This window comes from Salvia miltiorrhiza, chromosome 7 (assembly GCF_028751815.1).
Source record: "Salvia miltiorrhiza cultivar Shanhuang (shh) chromosome 7, IMPLAD_Smil_shh, whole genome shotgun sequence".
In the NCBI taxonomy this organism is placed as follows: domain Eukaryota; kingdom Viridiplantae; phylum Streptophyta; class Magnoliopsida; order Lamiales; family Lamiaceae; genus Salvia; species Salvia miltiorrhiza.
In genome coordinates, this window is record NC_080393.1 from 4,653,954 (window position 1) to 4,671,465 (window position 17,512).

At 36.9% G+C, this 17,512-nt stretch overlaps 1 protein-coding gene and 1 non-coding gene across 2 annotated transcripts; one reads left to right on the forward strand and one right to left on the reverse strand.

Moving 5' to 3' along the window:
- Window positions 1-1,211: 1,211 nt before the first annotated feature.
- On the reverse strand, window positions 1,212-3,230 carry LOC130991889 (GATA transcription factor 1). Its single transcript, XM_057916337.1, has 2 exons — window positions 2,772-3,230; window positions 1,212-2,006 (listed from the first exon to the last, which is right to left on the reverse strand). The coding sequence occupies exons 1-2, from the start codon at window positions 2,934-2,936 to the stop codon at window positions 1,443-1,445; spliced, it is 729 nt and encodes a 242-aa protein (XP_057772320.1). The 5' UTR covers window positions 2,937-3,230; the 3' UTR covers window positions 1,212-1,442.
- Window positions 3,231-17,193: 13,963 nt separating this feature from the next.
- LOC130996304 (small nucleolar RNA R71) lies at window positions 17,194-17,300 on the forward strand. Its single transcript, XR_009092489.1, has one exon. It is a non-coding gene; the product is annotated as a small nucleolar RNA R71 (small nucleolar RNA).
- Window positions 17,301-17,512: the final 212 nt, after the last annotated feature.

The following is a 17,512-nucleotide window of genomic DNA, read 5'->3' on the forward strand; positions in this document are numbered from 1 at the left end:
TATTTTATGAAGACTAAAATTGAATCGTTAATTCACATCAAAATCAAAATGCCTGATCATATCGGTCATTAATTAATTCAATAGTTATTAAATATTTTAACGATCGTTTTTTCCTTTTTAACAATTGAATTTAAGTGGAACGGAGGGAGTGCGTGTTATTTAAACTTTCCCATGACTTAATTTTGACGAAACTGGCAAATTGTCCAAATTTCCAACTAGTTACTTAAATCATTGATAAATTGACACTTTTTAGAAGATTGATAGACTAAAACAGTTCACTTTTAGATAGATTTAGTTTTTCCTTTTCTTGTATAGCCAAAAGTAACTAAAAAATGCACGAATTGTATATGTGTTAGGATTAAAATCGACATATATTTGCAAGTCAATAAAATCGGAATTAATGATATCCATATATGTGACTGAAGAAACAATCCATGGAATAAGAACCACAAGAAATGGCCTCTTATCTTTGCACCAATTAAGACAAGACAAAGACAAGATGGAGAAACAATACAACACAATATATGTACCCAATTTTCCCAATAATCATATAATATGTACCTCTTGTTAGATTCAGATTCTCATACTTTCATGCATGCTGCTAAAAACAAGAATTACGAGACAAGTAAACACAACATTTCTTTGCCAAAGGTTACACCATTTGAAGGATACAACTGATTTAATAAGGATATTTTTTTGTAAAAATATATACGCTAGTTTTGTATATTTTTACAAAAATATTAAAAATGGCTAGATTAGTCTTTTTCTATAGCAAATAGATTACATATCAGGTTGCCTCAAATTACAAAACAAATTATTTGCGGAAAATTCCCTCGTACAAAGTTAGATATTTTATGACGCCGAAATTTTAATCTATTGTTATTTTTGAGAAAATGTTGAAAGACTATAGCTCTTAGAGCGTACTCGTAAAAATGGTGAATTTTATTTCTTTCTAATTTGGTACTTTTATTTATACCTAATTATTATTTTTATTCAAGACAATTATCACTTTTATTTTTATAAAAATTGTCACTTTTCTTTGAACATTATAGTGAACGAAAGCTCGTATAATTTTTTTTATCTAATTCTTGTAATAGTATATTTCGAAGGTTAGAAATTTTCACAAAACGTCCCAAAACTTCATGCCATAAATCAATAAGAGTAGTAATTTCTTTACACCAATACATTCTATAATAAAATAAAACAAGAAGTAGAACAAACATCTACATATCACATATGCATCATCAACTGCAAACGCAAACCATTCTCGAGCAAATTTATACTCTAAACCATTCAAACAAAGCCAAAACTCCCTCATAGATTTTGATGAAAAGAAAATCAACTGACTAACCATCTATTCCATTACAACAACCCATAATCTAAAAATCCTCAAACCTAATCTAAACTACGCTAATTACCTCAAAAAAAACAAGAAACTGCTCTTACCCTAACAGCGTCTGCCTTCTCATCTCAACAACCCTTCTATGAGAATTCGAGTGCAATTTGCTCGAGAACGTCGGGCTGTTCGCCGGCCGGTACTCCGGCAGCAGTCGGCCCGACTTATACCGCACCCCGCAAGCGTTGCAGAGCGTCTTCGGGCCCATCGGGCCAGCCCGCCACTGCGGCGTCTTGTCCGATTGGCAATGCAAGCACCTCCGCCCCATGCGGCCGCCGCCACCGGCCGCTGATATCCGCGGCAGCATCCAAGTGACTTGACCCGACCACATTGCCTGATCGGGTGGTAACTCGCCGTAATCCACCCTCCGTCTCCGCCTCCGGCCGTTGCTCCGGGGGCGGACGGGGACTTTGAGACTGCCGCAGCAGCTCGCGGAGGCGCTGCCACCACCACTGACGTCGCCGCTGCTGCTGCTATTCTCGAGGACCGAGCTAGGGCTGTGGTGGCTCACCAGCAGCTCCGGGTTGTCGGACAAGATGCCGAAGCACGTCTCCACCGCCGGAAACTCGTCCTTGTTCGACAGCCATTCCAATTCCTCCTCTGCAAATTCCTAAACACGTGAATATATGTAAGTATATGAAGAATTACATTATCAAATAATCTAAACATTATTTAATTAATCAAAATATGTGACGGATTATTATTTAATCTAAACTATCACCCGAAGTAAACATCTTTAATAAGACGAGACGGTCTATTGAGTTAACTCACTGAGTGACTCAGACGAGAAAAATGGCCGAATCCGGAAACATCAAACAAGGACGGAATTACACATCTCGGTAATAACTCACTGCCGCGCAGAGTGAACTCGTGATGAGTGGACTCAGTTTGAAAAAAGTGGCACCCAGTAATAATAATAATTGGGTGGTAGCACGTTAGATGTTGTGTACAAGGGCACAATAAAGTCAAAATATGCCAATACGATCCTTCGCAAGTGGACAAATGCATAGAATAATTCACGAGGATAAATTCGTCTCTTCAATCATGGAAAAAAGAGAGCATACCTTAACCTCCATAATTCAATTTGATTTTTAGCATATGCACAATATTGAAAAGGACACGAGCATCGATTTTACAGCTCAATCACTATTACTCCAATCACCAAAAAAAGCAAAACGACTTTCATCAATCATTCAATTTAATTTTGATTAATTACATTATTTTTCAGTTTATCAATGAGAACTCGAAAATATAATTTCTCCGAGGGGCACATAAATTAGAAAAAATGCCGGCAACTGAGCACGGAGGTTTCAATGAGACAACTCGTCCGAGTCAACTCAGAAACAACAGAACAGATACAGTGAATGAAACTTACGGGAAATGAACCTCTCAAGGACTCCGCCGCCGCTTTCAGGGAAGACGAAGAAGAAGAGTAAGAAATTTTGTGGTCGTAGTCTTCCTCGGCTTCGCCGTCGAGAGTGAAGTCGAGAAGGTCGTCGCCGACCATGAAGCACGCCTCCGCCGCGTCCAAAATCTCCATAATTAATGGTGTTTTTTTCTGGTTTAGCGTGGAGAGAGAAGGAAATGTTAGGTTTGAGGAGAGAGAGGAAACTCCTCTTACTTTCCTCTCTTGCTTTGTGCGAGAGGAAGAGAATGGGATTATTATCGAGGAGAATTAAATTGAATTAAACGAGGCGCAGATTTCTCTCTTTTGTTTGCTTTTTTCGGATGGATGTGAAATTTTTGACTGTTTTTAATTCATTAATCAAATATTTAAAATTTCTCAGTACACCAAACCAGAGGGAATTATAGCGTGCTATTTCAGTACATGTTTGATTGTGTGTCCCTCTTATAATATTCAAATAAATTAGGTTTGACTTTTCTTCGTTTGGTAAAATTTCTCAGTTTTATCACATGAATGCTTTCTCGAAAATATTTCACCATAAATTAATTCTAAGATAATATTCATCGTTATCTAAAAAAAAAAGTTACATTCATCATTATATTTTTTTTTCTTATTTGTAATTCGTAAAAAAAAAATTGACGATTGAAAGTTACATGTGAACTAATTTAACTGAGCTGGAAGTTCTGATCGAAATAAAAAATAAAAAAAAATCGTTGCTTGATCTGGTATGAAAAAAATAATGTCTTTGATTTGATATTCGAAGATGAGGTTTTTGGGCGTTTTCCCTTGGTGTTCTTGGCATTGTGAATTGAGTGTGAATTGCATTTTTTTCCCCAAGTGTTGAAGCTATTATGTGGATTTTTATTATTATTATTATTATTATTTTAAACATAATTTTCAGCTCACCTAAAATAGCCCATGTTGCAACAATAACTATTGTCTTGTAATTAACTTTAGGATGAGATATTTTGAAAAAACAACGCTCAAATGAATGAATGATAGGCAATAAGTGATACATACCTTTTTTGGTTAAGTATAGTCTATAGTGCAACTCTCAATTTAGTGTCAACTTTGATTTACTTTTTTTTATAATTTAAATTTTGAGAAATTATTTAATACAATCATACTAAAATTATGTCAATAGTTGTTCTTTACCGAAATTGCACTTGTATTATGCAATGAAGACTAATTGCAACGAAATCGAAGCTTAATGTGTTTTACACTAAACAGTATTTTTAACTATAGTTAACCTACCATCATCGGACCACCGGTGTGGTTGAAATTACGTCTGAAAGTTAATGCAACGACGCCAACTTCATGAGGTTCGATTTCAACTATATCGGTGGTTCGATAACGATGGTTACCTACTATTTAAAATACATTATGCATTGATTTTGTAGCTATTGATCATCGTTTCAAGTGTAATTTTAATAAAGGATGACTATTGTCATAATTTTGGTGTGATTGCGGTTATAATTAAACAATTTTTAAAATTTTAAATTAAAAAATAATTATAACTGAGATCATAAACTAAAATTGTTGAAGTTCAGACTATAATGCGTACAATTTTTTTTTATGTGATAAATTTGAAACAAATAAAAAAACTAAGGCAGACTGCATCATAGTAATTAAATATGAACGTAAAATGAGGATTTCGTAGTAAATGCAGTACACATGATGTATTATTATATGTTATTTAATTTTTGGGGGTGCTGTAATTGGACTGTTTCAGAGGTTAGGTGAAAGTAGATCTGATCGATATGACAATAACTTAAATTCATCTTAAAAAACTTAAATTCATATGAGTTTAAAATGGGTTTACCTTCCGGTAAGATCTTTCAATTAATGACTTAAAATTCCAAAAACCTTAAATTCAAATGATGTTTTGGCGCTTGCGATTTTGTCTAGGTTAAGAATGTCATGCTCTAACTCATCGGATGACGGATTCTCCTTCGATTACAATTATAAAAGTTTTTATTCTTATGAATTTTGATATATTTGTAACATCTTTACTTATTTTAAATTTTCGGGATAGTTAATTAATTTAATATGTATATATATGTATACATTACTATTTGTTTTGATTTAAGATAAAGGTCACTTTATATATAAATTTCCTTAAAATTATGATAAAGATCACCTAATTTTTTAAGGTAAATATCACTTTAAACCACAAACTATTTCCGCACTATCAATTATATCCTGAACTATTGAAAATAATTTTTTAAACCTTGAACTATCAATTTTGTATCAATTATACCCATTATCCATTTTTCATCCTTTGAATTTTTAATAACTAATGCATATAATCACGTCGTTTTATGTAATATAGGTCAAAAAAAGAACGATTCCAAATATATTGTGGTATTCGGTGAGTCACGTCAAATTTTTGAAGCTAAAAAAAATGAACAAATGGTACAATTGATACAAAATTGATAGTTCAAGGTTTAAAAAATTATTTTCAATAGTTCAGGATATAATTGATATATAGTTGGAAAATAGTTTGAGGTTATATGGATATATGGAGAGGCTATATATCATTATCTTTTGGGTAATTATATTCACAGCCCCCATTTTACTCATTATAGCCCCCAATATAAAATAATAATAATAAATAATTATAAAATTACAATTTTATCCTATTATTCACAGCTAATGATTAAATTATATTAAATCTCTACTTTTATATAGCCCCAACTTTTTTAGATTATTTTCATAGCTAAAACTCCCTGGAAAACACGTCTAGCAATATAAACACATTATAGATCATAAACAGTGCGCAGAAACCAACAAAATTATGATTTCTCAAAGCAATGGGAGAATATGAAACCCACAAATCAAAAATCCCAAATTCACAAAACAGACACCAAGAACCCAAAAAGGGATGAAAAACAAAACAACTAAAACTGAGCAAAATAAAGTAAGACATTTTCAAGATTCCGACCTCGATCTGGCCATTGGCGGCAACGATATGTAGAGGAGAGTTAGAATTATAAACAGTAGGATGATAAATGAGAGATGAATCCATTTCAACATGACTTCAAAGTTCAAACATCTTCAAATCCCCCAAATGCACTGCACTGAACAGTCCCTGCTCCACTACTACTGCAACTCATCCTTTCTCCTCGTTTTTTTAGAGGAAGAGCGGAATATACTGACAAAAAAAAGGAGTCAATTGGATTGAATCAAAACTCTGGTCGGCAATGTTATGAGGTGCCTCATCCTCTTCTTCTTCAAATTAAAATAAGAAACCCATTTATCCCTCACTCTCAAGACAGATATGCAGAACTTGGAGCATCAACGGCGCATTCTACCGTTTATGAACGTAACTCTGGGAAGGAATGACACAACGTAAAGCAAGAAGATGGTAAAATTTAGAATTTAATTTTTCCATGAAAAGAACAAGAAGAGTTGCGTGTGATTGATGGTTGGGGGTTATACAAAAGTAGGGATTTAATTTAAATTTAATTTGGGGCTATGAAGAATAGGGTAAAATAGTAATTTTATAATAATTTTTATTATTATTTTATATGAGAGACTGTAGAGAGTAAAATGGGGGCTGTGAATAAAATTACCCTTATCTTTTTTATGCATCTCACATAGGGGCCAGGGGGTAAATGAATCTTTTGGGCTTAGGTATAAGGTTGAATTTAAACCTACACTCTTGAGCCACCTTTTATAAATAGTACTCCCTCCGTCCATGAAATGAGTACCCATTTGTGGACGGCACGGGTTTTAAGAAATGTATGGAGTGTAGTGTGAATAGTTTAAGGGTCCCACTTTTTGAGAGTATTAATTAAAGGGTTGTGTGGGGTACACTTGCCAAAAAGGGAAATGGGTACTCATTTCGTAGACGAACGAAAAAGGAAATATGGGTACTCATTTCGTGGACGGAGGGAGTAGTACTAAGGAGTAGTAGTTAGAGATTCAGTCTTTATTCTATGATATTCGAGCCATCTATTTTTGTTCTTGATGTAATTTAGGATTTGACAAATTATCGATGGAGTCTGAAGAGGGTGGGAATGATATATCAATTACTATATTTTAGTCTCAATGGATTTTAGGGTTAGGATCGAGATACTCGAATCTCAAGGGGATGGGAGTGATGTATCCCATATTGAGGATAGATGAATTTATTAGGTTAGATATAAAATTGTATTCAAACCTACACTTTTAAGTTAGCTTTTGAGAGTAATAGTGAGGGGTTCGGTCATTTTTACCTACCAAAAGTATCGTTCACATTTTTTCTATGTTAGCATTTTTATGAAATTCTTTTAATTATAATACCACAATAATTATTATTGACACTATTAATTTTACAAGTAACATCAAAATCAAATATATATATATATATATATATATTTTATTTGAAGTTGAATAACAAATAAATAAATCAAGTTTATGTACCTTTTAAAATTAATTATACTAATAATAATTTTTGAGATTTTAAAATCGAAAAAAAAAAATTACATAAAAAAATGCTAGCATCAATTAAAGATGAGTAGTGCTCACAAAAGAAGAATTTCATATCGTTTCTCTCTCTCTCTCATATATAATATATATAATATACAATTCATCATTTGTACATACATGTCATTCATAATTTGTACGTGTCCCTCGTGTAGGGGTTGGGTTATACTAAAAATACTATATTTTGTATAATATTGCATTAATCAGTATATAGTGTTGTATAAGTTGTAGTATAATATTATTGCATAAACTTTTACATGAGTTCGAATTCTGGAGAAAACAAAAATTTTATCTAATTAATTAAATTTCGTTGTGCAGTCATTATAATCAGCTTATGCAAGATATATACTGACTTATGCATTCATTTTCAATTCTCACCACATTTATTCATTTTCATTTGATCTTCTTCCTCTCTATATATATATAATTAGCTACAAAACCGTCTTACAAGTTCGGCTCAATCAATGAAAAATCAACAATTCCTAAGCCCTACAAATTGAACACTATAACATAACGATGATTAGTATATAACGGCGGCCATTGTTCTATGTCAGGGGGTGCAACCAAACAAATTTCTTCCAAATGGAATACAATCACGAAATTGCAAATTTAAATAATCATTACAAAGTATATTAGTTAAATAATAGCACAATATATGTGAGAAGTTGACAAAGTTTTATAGTATTAGCTAGTGTATATCGAGAGTGGCCGGGCCGCTTCATAGGGTGGATGACATCTCGATTTTGGTGATAGTGTACCAAAAACATTATGTGAATGTGACTTGTATTTAATTTATGTAAATATTCTTAATTATAGTGGATTAGTCCAAAGCATGCTAGATCTTTTGCCTTTTTGTCTTTCTTACATTTAGATAGAGAAAAGTCATGAGATCTATTCTAGACTTGATTCTCTATCAACGGATAATCGCACCATTTGGCATGTGCCCAAAAAATTAAGAAATTTACGTAAACAGTTGAAATTAAGATTTGATCGTCACCGTATAGTAGCAAAAACATTTACAAACAACATTACGTAATTAAAAGCTTCAATGATCTAAAGCATCAAAATAAAATCTAGAAAACTGATAATTACACACATATTTATAAGGGGATATCAACACTTACAGATCAATCTAAGATCTCATCGTATATAAAAGATCTCATTGAAAAGTATATATATATATAAAGCATTTGCCCAAGATAAAAGAAAAGTAGTTTTTGCTCACTAATTCTTGTGATCTTGCAAGAGTCATGTGAGACACGTAGGCCAGCCTTAGCAGGCGACAACGGGCTTCTTGCCAAAAAAATTCAACCAATGCTTTAGTATTTTTATTTTCATTCTTTTTAATTTATTCTCGTGGACCCTAAAATTTTAATTCAATATTTCAAAGATTTATTCGGAATTTGTCGTTTTTACGATTAGTTAATTAATCGACAGCTAATTTAAATACATCAATATGTGTTGATTAGTTAATTAATCGACAGCTAATTTAAATACCATCTCACTCACATACCCAAAAGTTTTATTCTTTTGGGGACAATGGTATGACGCGAGCTTATAAATATTTACAAGTATAGAAGATTTACCAAATCTAAATTTCAAATAAGTTGTTTTTTATTTATTACATAAATCTAGTCCATATTGATGATTTCCTTTATGAAAGTACAATAGTAAGCATCCACATTGGTGTTGCATGATAGCTTACTTTATGAGGGAGGGGACCACATGGTGTAAAGAGACTGTATTTGGGTTACATGATGCCTACATGATTTTTTTAGTTTTGATTTTTATGATTTTCACTTAAATTTAATTTCTCAAATTTAAATAATTAAAATTTCATTAAAATAAAAAACCTAAAAATTACTTAAAAAATTAAAAACATAATTAAAATTACATAAATTAAAATACTAGGAAGAAGAAGAAGAAGAAGAAAAAGAGAAGATAAAGAAGAGAAAAAAAAATTGAACGGTCAAAAAATTACGGAAATCGAGGCAATCAAATTCAAAATTTGATTTTTTTTAATGGCGCGTGTAAAACACGTGTAACGGCCGAACGGGCTACACGTTAGAACGTGTAGCCTTCGTGTAAGGGAGGGCTGCATCGCCTTACACGATGCGAGTCTTACACAAGTAGGATGCTATCGTGTAGGCGATGTGGATGCTCTTAAGGTGGAGTTTATGCTATTTCCAAAAAAAAAAATTGGAGTTCATGCCGACTAAGATTAGTGTGATCAAACCAACATAAAACGAATGCTTTTATATCACCATTGTGAAATAGAGGATTTCAATTATTAGTTTACGTCGGCCAAATTAACTGTAGTTTGAAAATGAAAGATACTAAATTAAGTGAAACAAGCCACTAATTAATAGTGACAAAATAAATTATTAGAATTATAAGCATTGATTTCGGATGAGAACACGCTGGGGATCCGGATTTCTTGCTGCGACTGAATTATTTACTACTATCTTTTAATTTAATAACTAAAAAATACTAAACTTTTTTTTTGATAAGGAAAGTAAATATTATAGAACGAAAAGGCACCAGTAGTACCAAGAAGATTACAAAATCATCGGGGATTCATCATTCGACATCCACCTATGAAACCCAACTCCATCATTAACAAAACCAAAAATTCTACCCCAACTCCACACTCTAGTTTTGATTTCTCCAAACAAGTTTGCACTCTCCCATCTTTTGTTCTCAAATCTACTCTCATTCCGCATTTTCCAAATAAGCCAAGTAGTACAACACCAAAGAGCCATCAAGAGCTTCTTATTTCTTTTCCGGCCACTCAAACTAGTAAAGAACTGAAAGTGCGAGGGCACGTCATATGGCTGCGCCATGCTAACTCCGAGCCATTGAAAGATTGCTTCCCATACCTTTGAGGTCTTTGGACAGTGGATCAACACGTGGTTCGTGGATTCCTGCCGATGAAAACAGGCGTTACATCCCACCTCGACTTCACACAACATCACATTTCTTCTCAAGAGGTTGTCACACGTCGGAATTCTGTTCTTCAAAATTCTCCATGCGGTAAGCTTGACTTTGTTTGGAATAGGGATCTTCCACACCTTCGTACTCGTATCAGTTTCCTCCACCGCCTCCGTAGTCTCGTTTGCTTGATCTTTAATAGCTTCATAAGCGGACTTGGTTGTAAAGCCTCTCCCAGTGTCGCCATTCCATGTCCATCCGTCCTTGTTACCTGCACACAGATTAGTACCAGAAACAAGGCTAAGCAGCTCCGAAACTCCTTCCCTCTCTCTCTCAAATAGCTCTCTTCTCCACCTTAAATCCCAACACCATCCAGTATCAGTCCATTCCCCAACTTCAATGATTGCAGCTTCTTTATTCGCACTCAACTGAAAAAGTCTAGGAAAAGTAAACTTCAACGGCTTTTGACCAACCCACCACTGAGTCCAGAATTTAAAGGTCTTCCCATCCCCCACCTTTGGCTTCAAATTTTGAACAAACCAAAAATTGCTCGCCCCTCCCGCCGCAGAAACGATCTTCGGCCACCACCCATCTCTAAATCTACCTTTCCCCGCGTTTTCCATACCTGTCTCTCCCCACTCAACCTCACCATAAATGTACCTAACAATTTTTGCCCAAAGCATGTCCCTTCCAGTAAGGTACCGCCACAACCATTTAACGACTAGTGCCTGATTAAACCACTCAATATTTTTAAGCCCCAAGCCTCCTTCATCTTTTGAAGCACAAAGCACCTTCCTTCCACTTCACCCAAGCAATCGCACTTTTACTAGCACCCCCTCCCCACAGAAAATTACCAAGTAAAGCATTTAGAGAACTCACAATTGATTTTGGTAAACAGGTAAAAGAGAGCTGATAAATCGGTATGGATTGAAGCACACACAGCCTTCACCAAGGTCACACGGCCCGCGAGAGATAACTTCCCATTTTTCCACGAATCGATTTTCTTTCTCACCTTCTCAACCAAGTATTTCCAATCAGCAACCTTTTTGCCCTTGCTGCCCACTTTAATACCGAGGTAATTGAAAGGTAAGGAGCCCACATCACAACCCAAAACAGCCGCCATCCTCTCGATCGTATCCTCCTCGACCCCAACTCCGAAGAGACAGCATTTTTTGAAATTGACGGCAAGCCCTGATAGTAGCTGGAACACTCTGAGAATCATTTTAACTGCCACTGCATTTCTTTCATCATCCTCCATCAAGAAGACCGTGTCATCGGCGTATTGGAGGTGCGGAATTGAAATGTCATCATTTCCTACCTTTACCAGCTTAATCAGCTCCTTCTCAACAGCTCTCGTAATCAAAGAGTGGAGCCCCTCCGCTGCAACAAGAAAGAGAAACGGGGAAAGCGGATCCCCCTGCCGTAATCCTCTTTCTAAACACACCTCACCAGATGGAGATCCATTTACCAAAATATTCGTCGTCGCCGAGGAGATACAACCTCGGATCCATTTCCTCCATAATGGCTCAAAATCCATTCTTTCAAGCATTAAATCCAAGAAATCCCACTCAACGGAGTCATAGGCTTTCGCGAAATCCACCTTGAAGATAATCCTCCCCTTTCTCTTCTTAGAAGCCTCCGCGATTGCTTCATTTAGAACCACCACCCCATCTAGGATGTAACGGCCGCCAATGAAGGCACTCTGATTATCCGAAATAACTGAATCCATGACCTGTTTCATCCTATTCGCCAAAACCTTCGCAATGACTTTGTAGAGGCTACAAATAAGTGAAATAGGCCTAAACTCCTCAAGTGAGCAAGCTCCTTCTTTTTTAGGAATGAGAACGATGAATGAAGAGTTACATCCCCGAGGGATTTTGCCATTGGAGTGAAATTCAGTCATCACCTTTAAAAAATCTTTCTTGATAATCTCCCATGACGCTTTCCAGAACTTGAGGTTAAAGCCATCCGGTCCCGGGCTCTTGTCACCGTCACAGTTCCAAATGGCCTCTTTAATTTCTGATTCTGAAAAAGGTTTGATCAGCTCCGCATTATTTGCTGCAGAAATTTTCCGAGCAGTGAAATCTCCCGGTATCATAGGTAGGACGCGCGGCGTCTTCTTGAAGTGATTCTCGAAGAACGTTTTGGCGTTCTTGATCACTAAATTATTAGCAACAAATTACCGCAACTAACACGGTGTAATTGTAGCACAAATTAAGTAACCGAGTATCGTATCCACAGGGACTATTATGACGAATCACTCTAAGTAATCCTAATTAAACTCTAGTAATATTCAGGCAAACGAAAGAATGAAGGTTTAATTAACTTAAACTAAAACGCAATTAACAATAATTAAAAGATCGTAGGAAAAATCAAATATGAAAGACAACTGATCCTAGGGTAGTAAATTCATTAATTAAATCTACGCAATAAATCTATTAACCCTATGTACCAGTTTAATCCAGTTATGATGAGAGATCACTTAAGTAATCAATTACTCTCGCTAGAGCAGCAACGATCGTAGATTAGTAAATTCTCTATCTCCGTTAGGTCTCAAGAAAATATACTAACTCCCAATAGCTCCTAAGAATAGCTCCCTATGATCCACCTATCTCCGCTAGGTCTCAAGGTTAAAATCATATCATACATTCCTGAATCCGCTAAACAGTTATCTCCGCTAGGTCTCAAACCGAATAGCTAAACATGCAAACTATTGATCAGATAATTCACAAGAATTAAGTACCAGGAATTATGAATCATAAACTGGAAGGCACAAAAGTATTAACAAATAAATCACATAAATTCAATCAACTATTTACAAACCCTAGAATCAGTTAAAGGAAACTAGCCAGACATGCTAAAGTAAAACATAAACATAAATAAATAGAATGCAATTATAAAAACTGAATTGTATAAAAACTAAAATAAAAACTGAAGTAGCGACTTGAATCTTCAATCTTGATCCAAGCCTTGAAAACTAGAAAGCAATAAAATTCTAAAGCTAAAAACTAAAGTATGAATACTAAGGTTTTCGGGTGTCTGCCGTCTGATGATGTCCTTTAGGTCAAAAGAGGACCTATTTATAAGCTTCAAACTTCCTTCGGATCACCATGGAAAGTTGCCATGCAAAGTATACTTCTAATGGAAATAGAATTCCAAAGGTAATAGAATCGTGTGAAATAAGGCAACTCTCCAGCTGGACGCTCGCTCCGTAAAATCTCCTACTCTTGCCGAATTCGCGGCTCTCGCCAGAGGATAGAGTGATATCTCTGGTACTTCATCAGCGGAATGGGTCGCCAGCGGAACGGATGATCTCTCTGGAATTGAGGACTTGACTTCTCTGGCAGCGGGGGAAGCGACTCCTCTGACTTCGCCAGAGAAATGGTCTCGCCTCTGGCATTGATATTTCTGGCCTCGCGACTCCTCTGGCTAGAGACTCCTCTGGCGAGTTGATTTCTCTGACGAGACTTCTCTGCATTCCGCGGATTTCTCTGGACTGGCTTTTGACTTCGCTGATCTGGGCTTTGACTTCTCTGGTCTTCCAGAGGAATGATGATTTCGCTGCTCTGCAGACCAAAACACCTAAAAATCGCGAAAATCATCCAAAATTGCATTCTTTCATCTGGTAAGCCTAAATCTCCTGCAAAGCATAGAATACACCATAAAACGCACCAAATTCCAGAAGATTATCCTAAAACACGCACATACAAACCCCTAAAAATAGTGTAAATTAAGCATAAATCAACTCCCCCACACTTAGCCTTTTGCTTGTCCTCAAGCAAAATCTATATGAATCTTAGGAAGAGATCGATTTCAACAACGTTTATTTCCATCCAATCATTCACAAAGTCAATTCAAAACTTTACAATCAACATACATCTCTCGGTCATGCAAGTAACTCAAAGTTTAAGAAGCAACAAAAGAGTAATGCAAGTAATTCGATCAGACCCAATTCTCCGCTAGAAGTGAATTCCCTAATGTGATCGCCTTTATAATCAATATCACCATTTTTCACACTTTGTGTGCTTGAGATTTCGACAGTTGAGCCATAATTCATGAAATAAAACCATTTGGATGTAATCCAAAGTCTTTTCACGTGGTTTCCCATGCTCATAGTTAGACTAGAGGAGCAGAGACTCAGAGCTATCACATTATAGAACAGGCCAGATGTTTCAGAGCTGGCAATTTTGAAGTTGGCAATTCGTCCAACATTTTTCACATTTCACAGATAAGATACGATCGTAGGCAATCACAATGACAACACTCCTTCTAGCATCTACCGGACAAATCACGTTTTACTAACTTACAAAAGTGTTGCAACAAAACTCATAATTCTTTGCACAAACAAGAAACATATATCAAAGGTAAAACAAGAATATCCTCCATTCATTCACAAACCCGAAATTCACATCGAAAACCATCTTCTCTTCCACAAATTCATAAAAATTAGCCAGATTCGAGACTAAAAACTAAGCATAGAAAAATCAATTTCGCCCAATTTTGAAAAATATAAACACAAAACACCACTCCCCCACACTTAAAGTATGCCATGTCCTCAGGGCATAAAAGAAATATGAAAAGTGTAGAAAACTTCCCTGAATATCGGCATTGCAAAGCTGAATCTTCGTGAGAGGCGTTGAAGAGGTTTGTGGCCTTGGGTAGAGTAAATAAGGCGGCGCTGGGTAGGGCAGCGAAGTGAGTGACTTCGCTGGTCAGGACAGAGGAGAGGGTGGCTTCTCTGGACAGAGCAGCGAAGTGAGCGGCTTTGCTGAAACACGAAAACCTCCAGAAACCTGACAGAGAAACAAAAGCCCCAAACAAAACAAAGAAACAAAAAGAAACAAAACAAAACACAACGAAACTAAAAGGAAGGAAAACAAAACAAAGAAAAATAGTTGGGTTACCTCCCAACAAGTGCTTAATTTAACGTCTAGAGCTCGACGATACCTCAAAAACTCATGGAGGTCGGAAACAACATTCTAACCATCGGAAGGCTTTTCTACTCTTGGGTGCCCTCTCCACCAAAACACTTCTCTTGGCTCGGACATCCTCCACCAGCATTGCCCCCTTCTCATTCTTATTCCGAAAAATTCGGAATTTCACTTTCTTCTTCTTGGGGGTATGGGTTTTCAAAGACCCCCCATCATGCTCCAAAAACAAACACATCTCAAAAGTCAGAACTTCTTTTGGTTTTGGAGTTTTTTCCTTGGCTTCATACTTGGGCAGCTCATTTTTCGCAACCTCTTCATCCTCCGAATTTGCTAGAAAACTGTCAGCCAAATTAATCACTTCGTTCTGGGGAACTTCCTTTGGTGGAGGTTTCTTGAAGATCACCGTTTCCCCATAGGCTCCCAATATCATCGTCCCCATTTGCATATCTAGCTTTGCTCCACATGTGGCAAGGAAAGGTCTCCCTAACAGCAAAGGCATCTTTGGATCCTCCGGAATATCCAACACTACAAAGTCGACTGGGAAGAAAAAATCACTCACCTTCACAAGCACATCTTCCGCAACTCCTAGAGGTTTAGAGCAAGACTTATCAATCAGTTGAATTGTCTTGTCGGTTGGCTTCAAATCCCCCAGCTGCAACTTCCTATATACTTTAAGAGGCATGACATTTATGCTTGCTCCGGTGTCACACAGCACTTTCTCAAACAATGACTTCCCAATCTTCACAGGAATATTGAAACTGCCCGGATCTTCTCTCTTTGGAGGCAGCTGATACTCCTTCACTGCGAGCACCTCCTCAATTTCATTGAATGCACGCTTCTTTTCCATCACAGCCTTCACAATTTGCACCTCATTTGGCTTGTTTCTCAAGATCTCCACGGAAGGAATATTCACAGCCAACTTCTTAAATGTCTCCAAAAAATTGGAGCTTTGCTCATCTAATCTTGGTTTTGCCAGGTGATTCGGGAAAGGCGCCACATGCTTGTACTCTGGCCTGGGAAATGTGGGATTAGGGATGGGCTCCTTAACTGCAGAAGAACTCGACACCTTAGAAATTGGTGGCGAATCGCATACAATCGTCTCCAAATCATCCTCCTCAAAAATCTCGACACCTTTTTCCTTGCCATTCCGCTGCTCTGGAGGATTCCTCTGCTCTGAGTGATTTCGCTGTTCTGGAACCCGCTTCTCTGGAACCCTCTGCTCTGGATCCCGCTGCTCTTGATTCCTCTGCTCTGGATCCTCAACTAGATTATCAACCACCCGGATGGAATGACATTGCTGATTTTGCTGAGGCTGCTGATGTTGGCTCTTCGGATTGAACTGAGTGTTGCTAGGAAGTTGGCCTGGCTTGTTCTGCGCAGCTGCTTGGTTGGCCATCTGACCAACTTGAGTCTCCAACATCTGCACCTGCTTAGACAATGCTGAAAAATTTTACTCCATGTTGGAAATTTTGGTCCCCATGTTTGCCGAGTTTGCCTCCATCCCGGTCACCTTCACCAACACTTGCTTCATCATCTCCTCTAGTGAATCCTTCTTCGGCTCATTGATGACTCCTCCATTAGACACAGAAAACCCAGGTGGAGGCTGCACAGCATTGTTGGGATTTGAATAGGAAAAATTTGGATGATTCCTATTATTGGGATGATACGGTGGATTTCCACCCTGATGTCCCTGATAGTTTGGTCTATTGAATTGGTACTGCTGCTGGACAAAATTAGCATCTTCAAACTGTGTTACATCGGATAAAATCGGCTGCTGAGGAATTTTAGCTAGCAATGCTTTTCTCTCCAACTCATACTGCTTTTGAAGAGCTTCATATTTCTCTTTAAAATTATTTCTCTCCTCATTCACAGCTGCAATTCTTCTCGTGGAACTTCTGTCATTCGGCCATTGATAACTGTTGGAGGCCATCTCTTCTATCACACGATATGCCTCCTTTGTGTTTCTATGGAGAAGACATCCACCTGCAGTGGCATCCACCATACTTTTTGTCAGACCAGTCAAACCATTATAAAAGTGAATGATTTGCTGATCCTCCGTGAAACCATGTTGTGGACAGTTCCTGAGCAGCTCACGAAATCTTTCCCAGGCATCATGAATGATCTCATCTCCTAGCTGGGAAAAGTGAGAAATCTCCGCAATGATTTTCTGAGCTTTAGAGTCAGGAAAGTATTTTGCTAGGAAAGCTCTACACAAATCCTCCCATCCAGTAATAGCACCTCTGTCCAGACTCTTGAACCACTCCTTCGCTCTGTCCCTGAGAGAGAATCCAAACATCTTCATTCTGATGGCATCAGGTGGCACTCCATTCTGCTTAATAGTGTCGCAGATATCTAGGAACTGGGTAATGTGAGCATGCG

What these genes read in the sequence shown, in the direction of transcription:
- LOC130991889 (XM_057916337.1), bottom strand. Translation starts at nt 2,936, where the DNA reads ATGGAGATTTTGGACGCGGCGGAGGCGTGCTTCATGGTCGGCGACGAC. An exon ending in CCTTGAGAGGTTCATTTCCC is followed by an intron (nt 2,007 to 2,771) that starts GTAAGTTTCATT and finishes TCACGTGTTTAG; the next exon opens with GAATTTGCAGAGGAGGAATT.